The sequence below is a fragment of the Papaver somniferum genome, chromosome 9 (assembly GCF_003573695.1).
Source record: "Papaver somniferum cultivar HN1 chromosome 9, ASM357369v1, whole genome shotgun sequence".
In the NCBI taxonomy this organism is placed as follows: Eukaryota; Viridiplantae; Streptophyta; class Magnoliopsida; order Ranunculales; family Papaveraceae; genus Papaver; species Papaver somniferum.
Genome location: NC_039366.1, coordinates 47,358,122 through 47,373,985, shown reverse-complemented (window position 1 = coordinate 47,373,985; position 15,864 = coordinate 47,358,122). Strand labels below are relative to the sequence as shown.

Genomic DNA, 15,864 nt, shown 5'->3' with positions numbered 1-15,864 from the left:
CCGATCCGACAAAAAATGTGGAGGATTGCACCCGAGTTGCAGGCAGCAGTAGAGGCCGAGTTAAAGAAGCTACAGATAGCGGGGATCATTCGGAAGACTCAATACCCCCAGTGGATATCTAATATGGTGATAGTCCATAAAAGGAATGGAGGGGTCAGAATATGTATCGACTTCAGCGACTTGAATAATGCCTGCCCGAAGGATAGTTTTCCCCTCCCCAGCATCGATCAATTGGTAGAGTCCATAGGTGGGTACAAGGCGATAACACTGATGGACGGGTACTCGGGATATAACCAAATTCCCATAGCTCCCGAGGATCAAGAACATACGTCTTTCTTCACACCTAGAGAGCTATATTGCTACACCAAAATGTCGTTCAGATTGAGGAATGTCGGTGCCACTTATCAAAGGTTGATGGAGGACATGTTTGACGACAAAATACACGACACCGTCGAAGTCTATGTGGACGATATTTTAGTCAAAAGCAAGGTGGCAGACAATCATATTGATGATCTTAGGGAAATATTTCGAACCATGAGAAAATATAAGATGCGAGTAAACCCGGCCAAATGCACCTTTTGGGTTACCTCGAGTAAGTTTCTGGGATACATAATCACTGATAAAGGTATAGAAGCCGATCCAGAGAAGATTACGGCTGTGTTGGAAATGCCGTCCCCGGTGACGACCAAAGATGTCCAATGGCTAAACGGAAACTTGGCGGTACTAGGGCGATTCATCTCACGATCCTCAGATAAATGTAAAGATTTATTCGGGACATTAAAGAAAGGAGAAAAATTTAAATGGAGCAAGGAATTTGAGGATGCCTTCCAAAAGATTAAGCAACATCTCGCAAGCCTACAAGTTTTGCAAAGACCCGAGCACGATGAAGTGCTTACCCTATTTCTCGGGGAAAAAGGTTATGCCATAAGCGGAGTTTTAGTCAAGAGTTTGGGGACCGAGGAGAAGCCTGTGTACTTCATAAGAAAAACCATGAACCCGGCAGCGAAAAACTATACTAGAATTGAGCAGTTAATACTAGCCTTGGTATTTGCAACACAAAAACTTCGAACATACTTCCAGACCCACAGAATTCGAGTGTTTACGAAGTCTTCCATAGAGTCAGTGCTCGACAATGCAGCGAGGTCAGGACGGATTTCTAAATGGAGTGCTCAAATCAAGCAATTCGATATCTTCTATGAGATGAGAACAACAGTAAAGGCACAAGCAGTGGACGACTTCCTGGAAGATTTCCCTTTAGACGATGAGGAAGGAGTTGAAGATATCCCGGGCATGGAAGAAGACCGAGAATATCCCTCCGACCTCCTTGAAACTTGCAGCCCAACGCGATGGGAAGTCTTCGTCGACGGGTCGTCCAACAAAGATGGGTCAGGCCTAGGGCTAGTCTTCACCACACCAAAGGGGAAGAAGATGGTTCATTCTTTTAGGCTATAGTTTAAGGCGACAAACAATGTCACCGAGTACGAGGCCGTAATACATGCTTTACGAATGATAGTGAAAATGGGGATCCACGATGTGAGACTGACCAGCGACTCCCAGTTAGTCATTAGGCAGATCACTGGGCAGTATGCTATACATGATCCAGTATTGCAGAAGTATTGGGAGCTCGCCCAATTCTATATTGGCCAGATACCAAACATCAAATTCCGACATATTTGTAGGAAAGACAATCGACATTCAGATGCACTGGCGTATATCGCCTCCATACTAACAGACTCAAGCATTGAAGGCATCAGAGTCATGAGAATCATGATGCCATCTGTCCCAGAGCCAGTAGAATAAAAGCATATATTTAGCGGTAACTACAGCTGATAAATACGAGAACTACGATTCGCGCAAGCTCATTCACCAATATTTGGAGACGGGAGAATTTCCCAATGGACGACCCGAGATCAATAAAGTTAAAAGCAAAGCGGCGACATACGAATTGTGAGACGGCATTCTATATAGGAAATCCTACCTAGGAACACTATTGAGGTGCCTAAGAAAAGAAGAAGGACACTCAATCTTGAATGAATTGCATTATGGGGCTGCGGGCAATCACAGCTCGGGTCGAAGCCTGGCAGCCCGAGCTAAGACCGTGGGATATTTCTGGCCATACATGAACGACGACGCAAAACACATGGCATTAACCTGCGATGAATGCCAAAAATTTGGAAAAAGGATACATGCACATGCAATAACTTTGAACTCAGTAAACATCCCCTTGCCCTTTGCCAAGTGGGGGATCGATATCGTGGGTCCCTTACACGTCGGGTCGGGGCAGAGAAAATACTTGATCGTGGCTACTGACTACTTCACCAAATGGGTGGAAGTGGCACCACTAAGGCACATTCGAGATAAAGACGTCTTTCGCTTCATCTGGGAGCATATTATCTGTCATTTTGGCGTACTGGCGGCAATTATCTCGGACAATGGACAACAACTCCTAGGAAAGAACATTGACCTATTATTTAACACCTATAACATCCGCAAAAGCAAGGCTACACCTATTTACCCACAAAGTAATGGGAAAGCTGAGATTACAAACAAAACCATAGCCGACAACCTAAAGAAAAAGTTGGATGGAGAATATGGAGAGTGGTGCGAGGAGCTCTACAATGTCCTATGGGCATATATAACCACCCTCAGAGATGCAACCGGCTTATCACCTTTCATGCTAACATATGGGACTGAAGCCATCCTGCCAACTGAGGCAATGATACCCACTACAAGGACCAAGGCGTGGAGAAGGAATATCTCGGCAGACCTCATTTTGGCTAAGCTCGATGATTTAGAAGAAACTAGAGAAATGGCCCTACAAAAAATGGAGAACTACCAAAGGAGATTACAACGCGAGTACAACAAATGAGTTCGACCGAGAGAATTTCAACCTGAAAAATTGGTATTGAATGAGATACCCAGTTACGAACGAGAAAAGAAGGGTGGGAAACTGGCGGCAAGATGGGCCGGACCCTACACTATAGTGGAAAAAGTCGGCGAAGGGGCGTATAAGATATTGAAACCAGACGGAACACCCGAGCCGAGACCGTGGAACACTCAACATCTGAAGGTATATCACCCATGAGAGGTGCATAAGCAGGTATGATATTCTGTCATTTATTTCCTTAAAAATCCACGTGGGGTAGGGAATGTGACAATTGCGTCTAATGGTCATTCGTACTCGGGGCGCCGACAGTGTGCAAGTGCCGAGGTGACTTACGCTCGAATGGACATACGTACTCGGGGCGACGACAATGTGCAAGTGCCGAGGTGTCTTACACTCGACGGTCTATTCAAACTCGGGGCAGTGGCAGTGTGCAAGTGCCGAGGTAGTCTAAGGGCCCTGGTGATTGGAAACCAGTGGCCGATTGTCGGGGCTCAAGTACCCGATAGTCGAGCATACAGCATTTCTCCCATGGCAAGTGGGCGAAATCACTTGCCCAAGCTAGTTAATTGATAACTTCTTGGGATATCGAGCCAATATAACCTAGGAATGACCGAATACCCTACCACTAGATAAATGACGGTGATGAGATACCTCAATCGGGACATGGCATTGGGCCCGATGACCCTCCCTGTTGAGTGTGTTCGACAGAAATGGACTTTATATTAACTAGTTAAAACCATTGTCATGCAGGAAAACGTCGACATATCATAACAAAACAACGAAAGGTAATCGTAGCAACAAGCATAAAAATGTCAGAAACTGATCAAACAAACCGGTTGGCGACGCAGCACCCCTTGAAAGAATATGTTAGAAAAAATAAGGATGTTCAAACGATTTACATCCCGACATAAGGAGCATAATAGTGGCGCAGCACTACGAAAGATCTACTCAGGCCTTTGGCGGAACTAATCCCGAACCAGCCTTCTTAGCAGCATCATCGGCTCGCTTCTTATCCATGACCGCCTTCACACCATCTTTGACCTTGGCGATAAGCTCGGTGTTGAACTTCTCTTTCTCATCCGCAAGATCCTGAGTCAATTGAAGCGATGCAGCCTCGATAATGACTACCTGCCCGAGTAGCTGGGTCTCCCTCGCCTTTAGCTGAGCAGCTTCCTCCTCCAACGACTTCACTTTTTCTTGTTCAACTGCAAATGAGAAAATATGATTGGTAACAGGGACACCATCGATCATAACATTAAAACACGAGCAAGCACAACACCATGAGGGATACAACACCTTCAAGAAAGGGAAAAACTACTTTAATGGCTTCCTCAGACTTAAGTAGACTACACTCAAGAGATGAAATCTTGGAAGTTAACTCGTGATAACGTTGTTCATTAAACTCGTTTGTGCGACAATATTTCTTATGATCACTCCAATCGGCCTTCTGTCGATCATGTGCCATCTGCAGACCCAACAACTGAGCCCGAACCCATTCTAACTCCTCGGATACTTGGCTAAAGTTTTGAAGTCTCCCTTGTAACTCTTGATTGGACTTATCAGCAACGTCTTTTTCCTCTAGAATGCACTGACGATCGGCATGCAAGTCCATGTTCTGACGCCTTAAACGTTCACACTGGCCTTCCAAGTTATCGACCAACAGAGCCCTATCGGCGGCAATACCTTGGGCTCGGGAAAGACTCTCCCGCATATTATCTAACTCCTCGGGCACATATTCAAAGGTTTCATAGCGGTATAGTTTATCTCGGAGCTCCTCAAGTTGGGCTTCATGACGATCAATTTTGTCATCCTTGTTAACGATTCTTTGGCGGAGATTCTCAACATGGCTCGGCTCAATATCCAGTTTTCTCTTTAACAAACGATATTCAGAAGCTGCATCGGCATCTATACTAGACATCTCGACTACAAGATAATACTAAGTTCAGGATATTGGCACTACAGAATCAATCATAGCTACTTAAGTTTTGAAAAAATACCTTGAGTCTCGGCCAATCGTTTCTCTAACTCTCGGGCTCGATCCTGCTCTTGCTTTAATTGGAGAAGAAGACTCTCCTTCTCTGTCAGCTCCCTTCGCCGAAGAGCAGCATCCAACAACTCCTTATTGGCAGCCTGAAAACGTTATGAGCGTTAGAAACCACCCCACGTTATAAATGTACGAATAAAGAAACACAACTCACCATATGATCAAAAGTGCCCTTCAGACCGACAGAGTACAAAGATACATCACTGATCATCTGATCATCAGACAAAAAGGAAAAATCGGGAGAAGTAAGAGCCCCTAGAGAATTGCACATCGGACCTGAGATAGTAAAGAAGGTAGTCTCACCCAAGATCGGGGCAGAAATAACAGGAAACAAATTTCCAACAACACGCCCTCAGGACCAAGATTTTCTTCACCAGCACCAGACTCTTCTGCCAGCGTCGGATATTCTTTTTCGCGCGCACCACCAGTACTGTTCTCCTCTTCAAAAAGATCTTCATCGTCCTCACCATCAAAAACAAGGAACACAACACCATCGGAGAGGGTGACACTCCTACCAGCAGATTGCTGTGGCATAACTTCCCCTGGGGGACATTCATCGCCTTTCGATTCTTTTCCCCTTCCACTAGGCTTTCCACCTACAACGGTAGAAGAAACATCATAATACTTCTGAGACAACTTCCTCAGAAAATGAGACAAGGGAAGCCGCTCGTCGGGGTCCTCACCCTCAGTCACTGAAGTACTCTCCACATCTCCTTGATCAGCTTTCGATTTCTTCACGTGAGTCATCGTTAGATCCATTCAAGGCAACAAATAGGGGCAAGTACATGTACTGTAGGTAGAGCAATATATTTTTTACCTTCCCTGTCTCTCCCTCGACTTCTGTGTTAGGACCCATATCCCTCTTCTTGGAAACTGAAGCCTTAAATTGACTACTTTGAGACTGAGACTGCAAAACAACAATAAACCAAAACATATCCCATCGGGATACTCGGGCCGACAAATTCAAAAAAAAACAAGGCAACTTACTCGATCAATATTGAATACCCAAAATGGGTAGGACTCGGCCGGAGAAGGAAACTTGCCATTGAGAAGAGGACCATGAATAGCAAGTGGAACTCGGTCCCAAGCTACATCACTGGTATGTCGGGCATGCTTGTTAGTCGTCTTCCCCTCATGGTCCTTGTCCAAAAGAAGCTTCTTGAAACCCTCAGGGATAGTCTTATTACGGTGAGGACTAGCAGCAAAACTGGCGAGGTCACCATTAGTGGAAGTCCCACTCCGATAGTTGGCAGCAAAACTGGCAGAACTATAGTCGCCTGCAGCGGACGGATCATAGGTTGACCAGGCGGTAGGAGTACACTCACCTCGGCTTCGTCTCTCCCACTCGTTTATAAGGCGAAAAATGTTGCCATTCCACTGAGCACGATAAGGACGAAGCTTCGAAAGAGCCTCATACATAAACGGAAGGCTAGGGTTGTATAGAGGGAAGAGTAGCCCGAGCTCCAATTGATCCTTGGTGATGACGGTCGCCTCGGCCGAGTGAGGGAAATTCATAACATCGCTTTTCTTCAGAATGCCTTTTTGGCCCGACAAGAGCCTGATGTCATAACCGTGAAGATCAAAATCATTCTTCAACTGCTTGATGAACTGATCATCAGTCAAGTCCTTGGCAACTTTTTTTTCATTCCTACATAAAAATGAAGGAGAACCATCAGAGAGGATAGAATTAAGGGCATGGGAATCACGATTAGAAGGACTGTCAATAAGAAACAAAGAATCAAGAGGAGCGCCATCGTCATCAGAAAAGGTATAACTCACACACCTCTTTTCTGTCATGGAAGGGGTTGAAGAAGCCATTGAAGAACAGAAACATCAAAACTTGGACTGAAAAATATGAAGACAATCAGCGAAGACACAACAACAACAATAAGGGGAGTCGCGAGATGAACGAAGGATGATTCAGTTTCTCAAGAAAATCAGAAAATAAAGAAATAATGGAGTTGCAGTTGAGGGAAGAGAAGGTGGTTCTCTGAAAAAGGTGAAGTGAAGGACTAAGGGTTTAAGGGACGGATTTATACCCTCAGCAATGGTAACCGACGGAGAAGGTCAAACAGGTCATAAAGACGACGGTAGTAGGGAACAACATGGCGTGAAATGCGGCATGGGATCATACGTGGAAGACGAAGCAGTTTCTTCCCCTCATGTCGGTCACACGAGTGAAAGAAGGGGCATAAATGTAGGTGTAAATAATCCACAAATCCAGGTGGGACAATCCTAGGTAATGAAGCATCGATAACAGATGAACCGCGAAGCACCAAATCACCTTACTTGGCCTTGGCGCGAGAAAAGAGATACCAAAGGAACCCGTGAAGACAATACGTGTAAAGGTCGGAGGTGGCTGAAGAGACGGCCATCGAGTACAAGAGCAATAAATGCACTGACGAAGTAGTTGAAGAGATAAGAAGAATCTGGTCAAAGTGAGACTCGGCTAAATATATCAAGGGCGACCTCGACATCATTCATTAAGTAGACGACATCGGGCAAAGGAACATCATGAGAAGGTATTCTATGCTCGGCCCAGAATCTCGGGACAAACTCTGTTTCTAACTCGAGAAGGACATCAAGAAATATGCACCACAACTTACACTGTAACTTGAGTGTATCATCACTTACGACTATAAATAGAGGGCTATGTAGAGAGTTGAGAGGCAAGTAATGAGTGAGGGAAGAGAGAATATCAAGAGCTTGAGAGTGAGACTTGTGAGCTTGTAAGAAGAGACATCCTTTGTAACATTGAATCAAGTAATAAAGATCATCCCTTACCCCCGTGGACGTAGGTAATCATACCGAACCATGTATATCTTGTGTTCTTGTGCCTCTCTTGCTTGTTTACTTAATTAGGTGTGTGTATGTGTTTCTTTGGATGTAGTTGTAGGATTTTCCACATCTACAGTGTTCTTGGCAAGTGTAGAAAGATTAGATGTTAGTTGGATTTCCAATGTGTAGAGAAATTGAATAAGATTTTTATCTATTTTAGCCATAAATTTTTTAACAAAATTCTCTGTTATCATACTCAAGAAGCTGAATGGTGAAACCGTATGAGACAGTTTGAGGTTTATTCAGAATAAAAAAGTCTTTTGCCAATCGAGTTAAATTTCATCTATCACATTGCAAATTCTTGTATTAGAGCTCATTAGTCCAAGTCCCAACATGAGAACTTAATTTTGAAACATATTTTGAGGCATACTAGATTTTTTTGAGGCATACTAGATAATGCCAAAATAGGGTCACTAAATAAAAAACAACATTACCCCTCATCCACCATTTTTGATAATGGCATAACTACCCTTATATAATTAGTGTAAATGATTATGATTAGAATTGATTAATTATGAATTTTAAGGATTAATTAAACATTAAATTATTAGTGGTGAATTAGTAGAAAAATCAAATTTATGTGAGAGAGTTGGGATTTTTGAGAGTAGGAAGAAGAAGTGAAGAAAAAAAACTTGGGTTTTGACTTTTGAGATTTTAGTGATTAGAAGTGACCAAAATGTGTGATTCAAATCAGAGGTAAACTTCTATCGAGGTTTAATTTCCTTTTATAAGTTGAATCTGCCAAAAAGTTGAATTTTTTAAACCCAGATCTGCTGACCAGATGAACAGTTCGGCTGATAACTTTTGAGCCGAACCTCTGTTTTTTTTGAAATTATACCTAGGTTCGGCTAATAACTTGTCAGCCGAACCTAGGTATAATTTCAAAAAAACAGAGGTTCGTCTCAAAAGTTATCAGCCGAACTTCACTCAGAAACTGAATCATCCACTAGGTTCGGCTTGAAAAATTGAGGTTCGGCTGGAAAATTGAGGTTCGGCTGAAAATATTGTAAAGTCGCATTAGCCGAACATAGTGTTTCTCTAAATCATACACTAAGTTCGGCTCAAAATTGATACTGCAAGATCAGCTCAACTGATCTTTTGAAAACCCTAATTTCATCTTTGAAATCATATTCTACCGATCAAACAAAATAAAATCAATCAAAAACAAGATGGGTTTGTTACGCATACATTCTAAAATACATTTAAGAGCAATTGAGATTTGGATTTGGCATTCCAACATCGCTCACTTCGATTCGTATTTCCTTTGTTTGATTAATTTCTTTACTGAATTGGAGTCCTACATGTTTAAGTTTAAAGTTTATTTTGATTTTTAATTTTAGGTTTTTGAGGATAAGGGAACTATGACAAATTGAAATTATTTAGGGATATATAGGTAATTACACTACCTTTAAACACCCCTTATAAACCTACCCTAGATAATATAATGGATGAGTATGCCTCAAAAAAAATAAATGAGTATGCCTTAATTTTTACAAAAATTTATATACGAAAATGTGAACAATTCTCTTCGAGCTAAATGACAAGTTAAAAGCACTAATCTATAGTTGGACTATTATTACTTGTGAATACGAGTACTAATGTTGATTAGTTTTACGGTTAATTCTGGTATTCCCTCGCCAAGAAAGAGGAAAAGAGCATAGTTTGTCTTTTCCTGCTTTACCCCTCGAGAAAAGAGGAGATGCTGTGCTGATTCAGTGATGCAGCTTTTGTTAGTTTGTACTCGTGCTGCCGTGCGGTAGAAAGTAAAGGTCAAATATGGTAATAAAAACATAAACCAAAGGGTATATAATAGTTGCTGCTATTGGAGCATCAAAACGAGGATGCGAGTAATGAAGAAAAAAGGAAAAAAAGAGAGCAGAAAAAAATCAGGGTGCTCAGCACCAAAGACGCAGGCCTTATGTGTTATATCACTCAATCTCTCTGTCTCTCTCTTATGGGTACAGTGAGAAAGAGAGAACAGAAATTCTGTAGAGAGAAAAGGGTGGGGGGTTTATCATTTATCATTGTGGAGGTTTTGCTTTAGGTTTGATTGAATCTTTATTAGACGAATGAGAAAGAGTGTTAAACAGAAAAAGACGAATGTGGGTAATGGTCGTCTGATATTTGCAGCCAAAGATGAGGGGGGCCAACTTAAAAACATTGACAACACTCCCATTCTATCTGTATCATCGACTCTCTCTTTATATTTTGTTGGTTAATGAATGCAGCAGTCTGTCTCTCTCTGTATGACATTTTCTCAAACAGTTCTCAGTCAGTAATAATACTGACATACAATTTAACTGAAAGGAACAGTCTTATTAGTATTTCTCTCTACCTCTCCTTTTATCTTTATATATATATATATATATACTGTAGAGACATTCATTGAAGGCTAATTAAGGTCGTGGATAATGGGTTCTCTGATATTTATTGATGGCCTACAATTTGAAAAGAAAAGAAGAAAAAAGATTGAAAGAAAGAAAGAAAGAAAAAGGAAGAGAAAAAAAAAAAAAGCAAAGACATGGGTGTGGGTTCTGTACTGTGTCTTCAGTTTGTCCCCCCCACAAACCCATGACCCAATTCTTTCTTTCTTTATCTCTCTCAACCATGTATGTGAATGTGTATATGTGGAATTTTAATAAGAGAGAGTGTTTACTTACTGTTCACAACCCACCATCAACATTGGCTTTTTGCCTTTTGTTTTGTGTGTTTTTCTTTCTCTTTGTAATTGTCTATGTCTGCTACTACTGCTCCCTCCTCTGCTCACTACTGCAAATGGGGGAGTGGAATCATACTTTGAGTTTCTTGTTATTATTTGATCTTCTTCCTATTCCATCATTTTTTGTTTCTCTCATCTTTTTTTCTTTCTTGTACTCTTATTTCACTTTTTTCATGTTTATCAATTTTGTTTCTTGTCAACCTTTAGTTAGTGGTAATAGCTTCGTCGCTCTAAAAAAGTATGAATTTCTTGCTACTTTTTGATTTTCCGTCCAGTTTTCTTGTGTTTTAGCTCTTTGGGCTGTCTGCAATTCACTGTTTATTTTATTTTGCTTCTAATACCTATCACTCTATATATAATTCCCTGTTTTCGGGTGGGAAGAATACTGGGAATTCATGGAATTTGATCTCAACCATGATATGAAGGAGGGGGATAACATTGTTAGTTATCATGGAGATTATGATAAAGATGGTGTTGCTGGTGGCGGGGGGTGCTCTTTGTCTTCATCATCTTCATGTTGTTCTTCTAATTCAGCGTCTTCTTCAATCTATTTGGAATTGTGGCATGCTTGTGCTGGCCCTCTCACTTCCCTACCCAAGAAAGGGAGTGTCGTTGTCTACTTCCCACAAGGTCACTTGGAGCAGGCCAATTCCTCCCCATCCCTTCCATGCTCGGAGAATCCAAGCTTTGGCCTCCAGCCTCAGATCTTCTGCAGAGTTGTTAACGTGCAATTACTTGTATGTTGTAACTTTCTGTCTATAAAAATTTGTTGGTTTCATGTTGGTGTGTCACTCTCTCATCTTGTTTGCTTGTTTCCCTTTTCCTATGTGTATGGAGTTAGGCCAACAAGGAGAATGATGAGGTCTACACACAGTTGACCCTGTTCCCTCAGCCAGAGGTATATATGCAATTCAAATTTCTCAAGAGTTGCTTATGTACTTAATCTTATTGGTGCCATGGAGTGATAGCAGTAATGTCAAGAAACTAAGAAAGCCTACTGATTAATAATTCTGTCTTTATTGTATTGGCATATCGCGGGACGTTAGCTAATTTTACTCAGTTTCGAAGCATAATGTATCTATATATGTTTCGTGAAGTCGGGGAACATAAATTTAGGAGGGAAAGGACATGAAGAGGAAGTGGGAGTGGAGGAAGAAGGGGTTGGAGATTTACCGTCCAAATCGACTCCGCACATGTTCTGCAAAACCTTAACAGCTTCAGACACTAGTACCCATGGTGGTTTTTCTGTGCCTCGAAGAGCCGCAGAAGACTGTTTTCCGCCTTTAGTAAGAATTCCATTTGTGCTTCATTTCTCCTCTATCATAACTGATTTGTTAAAATTTATTTTCAATTTTGTTGGAGCTTGATGGTACTTTGTGCTGCAGGATTACAAACAGCAAAGACCCTCTCAGGAACTTGTGGCCACAGATTTGCACGGTGTGCAATGGAGGTTTCGGCATATTTTCAGAGGTGAGATTTGATAAATATTAGTACAGCACATTCTCTCCATTGAAGTGAATTTCTTACACAAATAGAATGTGGATTTTCAGGTCAGCCACGTCGTCATCTACTTACTACTGGCTGGAGTATTTTTGTAAGCCAGAAGAATCTTGTCTCGGGAGATGCAGTTCTATTTCTGAGGTATAAATGGCTAATTGAAATCTATGCTCAACTATTTCAAATTTTGTCTGGAACCTCATGTGAGATGTTGTGGATTCGTAGAGGAGAAAACGGAGAACTGAGGTTGGGAATTAGACGAGCTGGTCGACCTAGAAACAGTATTCCTAATTCAATTCTTGGAGACCAGATTACAAATCTCAATATTCTTTCTCCAGTGGCTAATGCAGTATCCACCAGGAGCATGTTTCATGTTTTTCACAGCCCCAGGTATACTTATATAGTTTTATACTGTATCATCTGACTGGTTCAAGCAAAGCATGAAATACTCACACACTCCCTTACATGCATATACTAATATAAGTGGGACTCATGTGAGTATGGACGAGTGACATTTAACTCTTCTTATTACATTTGCTCATGTTGCTATGTTAACAACCTTAGGTTTTCTTTTGACACGTAGAACAACGTTTTTCATTTTTTCCGCATGGTAGGTAGAGAGATTGATATTACATCCGGGATTATGCCATATTCACTTGTTCAAACATGTTTAATACAGGGCCAATCCGGCAGAGTTTGTCACACCATACAAAAAGTATTTAAAAAGTATCAATCACCCTGCAGCTGTTGGGATGAGATTCAAGATGAGATTTGAGATGGAGGATACAGCAGAGAGGAGGTACACTAAACTTTCTTCCACCTTTTGATATATTTTTTTTAATTGAAAATCACTGTTCAAGAAGAGAGTGATGTTTTGCAGGTGCAGTGGTTTAGTGACTGGAGTTAGTGATTTGGACCCCTATAGGTGGCGTGATTCGAAATGGAGATGCTTAAAGGTACATCCCTTGCATATTTGTGCTCAATTCTTGATTTTCAGGTCAAAATGATCATATGCAACATTTAATTTTCTAGGAATCACTTCAGTGAGACCAATTACTTCTAGTCAACGTATGCTTGACAGCAATTCCTGTGCATGATTAATAACACTGATTTGTTGTCTTTAAAATTCTTTGTTTTAGTTATATGAGGATTCAGGATTCTGTTTCAATGAGTTTCATCCATTTGCTTTTTCAGTGTGCTTATTCCTACTTAAAACCTTCGATTCACTCAATATGTGAAACTGACTATACTCTATTACACTGAGCTTCTCTTAGTACTTGTAGTGTTTGAAAATGAGTGCCTTCCAGTATTTTAGAGCAAACAGGTATAGTGACGATAACAAAATGCAAAATGTGAAACCACAATGATACATTATATCACTTCTATAGAAGGAACTTGAGAACAACTCAGATGAAATTGATGCCCATGTCAGTTAGCATGCCTGTACTGCCCATCTTATATGATGCAAGGTGGTATTAGATGATCAACATTTCATTACTTGTTATCCTCTAAAACAAGGTAAGAACTTGTGCGGAAATCATTGTTTGCTTCTAAAGTCAACGTATTTTGACGGCCAACAGGTCATGTGGGATGATGACCTTGTGGGCGATCATTTTGACCGAATTTCTCCATGGGAGATTGAACCCACCTCGTCTGCTCCAGTGCTGAGCATCCCGTCTGCTCCGAGGCTGAAGAAACTGCGGACATTGGAGTCAACATCGCCTGACCACCCTGTCTCAGGTATCTTTCTGTTAAATTTTGGCGAAGCTAATTTAGCGATATTGTAGTCTCTCAGTTTTGGCTTATTTCCTGTAGGGCCAGGAGGTGTTGAGTTCTTGGGTTTCAATGAGTCTGGGAGATCCTCTAAGGTCTTGCAAGGTCAAGAAAATTTAGGTCTTAGGTCACCTTTCTATGTTGGTGACGGTAAAAACCAAATAGTGGACTTCGCTATGCCCAACTCTACTAACAGAAGCCTCGCATCAAGTGGGTTTCAAGAGATTGGTATTAGTGATCGTTTCCGCGCGCAACCGAGTACTTTCACAGGCTTTTCGGGATCGTCAAGATTCCAGGTCTTGCAAGGTCAAGAAATTTTCCCTTCCCTTTCTGTTCATGGAAGAACTGATTTCAACCAAATTGGTTCTGACAAGAGCAATCCACATTCTATAATGTTCAACTCTTACCAGAGACCATACCCAAATTTCTATCCTTTAGCTTCTACGGATGTTAGAGCAATGCTCATGCCGTACACAGATAAATTCAAAGAAAATCCTGATTTTATGACAAATTCTCAGAGAGAGCCTATGCAATCCAACTTGTCTTCCACTCAGCAAAGTTTCTCGGGTTTCTCTGCTATGACTGGAGATGAAATCTGTAATTCAAGTTACCCAAATCTTGTGAAAGAACAGAGGCCAGTAAACAGTGTATCTCCCCCACCTGTTGCAGAGACAAATCTTGGAAGTCATAGTGACGAACTTCAAGACGGGACTAAAGTTTGTAAACTCTTTGGGTTCTCACTGACAGGAGAAGTTCCAACCTCAAACTCGCCAAATTCTAGCAAGAGGAGTTGTACTAAGGTAAGCTGAATCAGATGCAACTCTGGTATTAACTGTCTAAGCTTATTTCATTCTTTGTTGCTGTGCTGCTGATTGTAAATAAGCCTGAGTGAAGGTTCACAAACAAGGCAACCTGGTGGGAAGAGCTGTTGATCTCTCAAGATTGGATAGCTACACGGACCTGCTAAGTGAACTAGAAAAGTTATTTAACATGGAAGGCCTTCTAAGTAATCCTGAGAAAGGATGGCAAATTGTATATACAGATAGCGAGAATGATATGATGGTTGTTGGGGATGATCCTTGGCAGTAAGCTTTCAAATCCTCTAAATGACTTGAACTTTATGATCACGTTAATCATTATGATCAGTTTTAAATTCTCAATTTCTCTTTTATCATTTTTCAACTTGGGTGCTGTCCAGTGAGTTCTGTAGCATCGTGTCCAAGATTCATATCTATACACAGGAGGAAGTAGAAAAGATGACAATCGGAATGATCAGTGATGACACTCAAAGTTGCTTAGAAGAGGCACCTCCGGCAGTTTTGGATGTTTCCAAGTCTTTGATGGATTTCAAATAGTGATTGTAGTAGTGGTAAAAAGGTTCTTTTCAGACTTGTGAAGAAAACAAGTTTTAGATTTAAATTAAACTAGACAATTAAATAAAGTTGTTCAAAGTTATAGAGAAAAACACCAAGACTCTGAATTCCACCATTGTCCCATTAAATGATAAATTATATTCAATATTCATGCAATTTTTTCCTTTTCAAGTGATTCTAATATTTGCCTATAATAAATTTTTGAAGTAATAATTGTAATTACAGAGTATGAAACATCAAAAGTTTTAAAAAAACCCAGCATGCTTCATCAAAATAATTCACAACTACTCAATAAAAATCAATTTATCTATTTCAATTCCATGCAAATAATCATATAAAAAATATTGCCAATAAATAATAAAAATAGAATTATACCAATTAATCTGGGACAATGGCTTCCTCCGTTGCCTCGGCTAATAGGTTTAGCTCCTCATCCCAAAAACATAATCAAAAGATGTGTTCATGACTTAATAGGTGTTTTTATTGATGAAATAGTGTAAAAAAGAAGTTTGCAACGCTGTAATGGTGTTACAGCGTCACTGTTACAAAATAAGTGTAGCTGTAAACGATATATTTTTGTTGCTGTAAAACAACGACACTCTGTTTCTCTTTTAAGACTGTTGAAAAACGACTGCCTTAGCTTGTCTGTTCTTCGTGTTCTTGAAGGTCTTCAATGGCGGCAGCAGCAGCAACAATATCTCTCTGTAACTCGATTCTCTCGTCTCTCCTGACC

The 15,864-nt window shown here is 40.8% G+C and overlaps 1 protein-coding gene across 4 annotated transcripts; it reads left to right on the top strand.

Moving 5' to 3' along the window:
* Positions 1-10,264: 10,264 nt before the first annotated feature.
* Positions 10,265-15,293, top strand: LOC113310524 (auxin response factor 4-like). 4 transcript variants are annotated; one of them, XM_026559221.1, is made up of 12 exons: positions 10,265-11,225; positions 11,330-11,386; positions 11,586-11,774; positions 11,874-11,958; positions 12,039-12,129; positions 12,211-12,375; positions 12,665-12,784; positions 12,872-12,941; positions 13,566-13,725; positions 13,801-14,558; positions 14,653-14,843; positions 14,957-15,293. In XM_026559221.1, the coding sequence occupies exons 1-12, from the start codon at positions 10,884-10,886 to the stop codon at positions 15,111-15,113; spliced, it is 2,385 nt and encodes a 794-aa protein (XP_026415006.1). In that variant the 5' UTR covers positions 10,265-10,883; the 3' UTR covers positions 15,114-15,293. The 4 variants fall into 4 exon arrangements, with proteins under 4 accessions (XP_026415006.1, XP_026415005.1, XP_026415007.1 ...); XM_026559220.1 differs by having other exon boundaries at positions 10,266-11,225; positions 12,866-12,941; XM_026559222.1 differs by having other exon boundaries at positions 10,884-11,225; positions 12,866-12,941; positions 13,807-14,558.
* Positions 15,294-15,864: the final 571 nt, after the last annotated feature.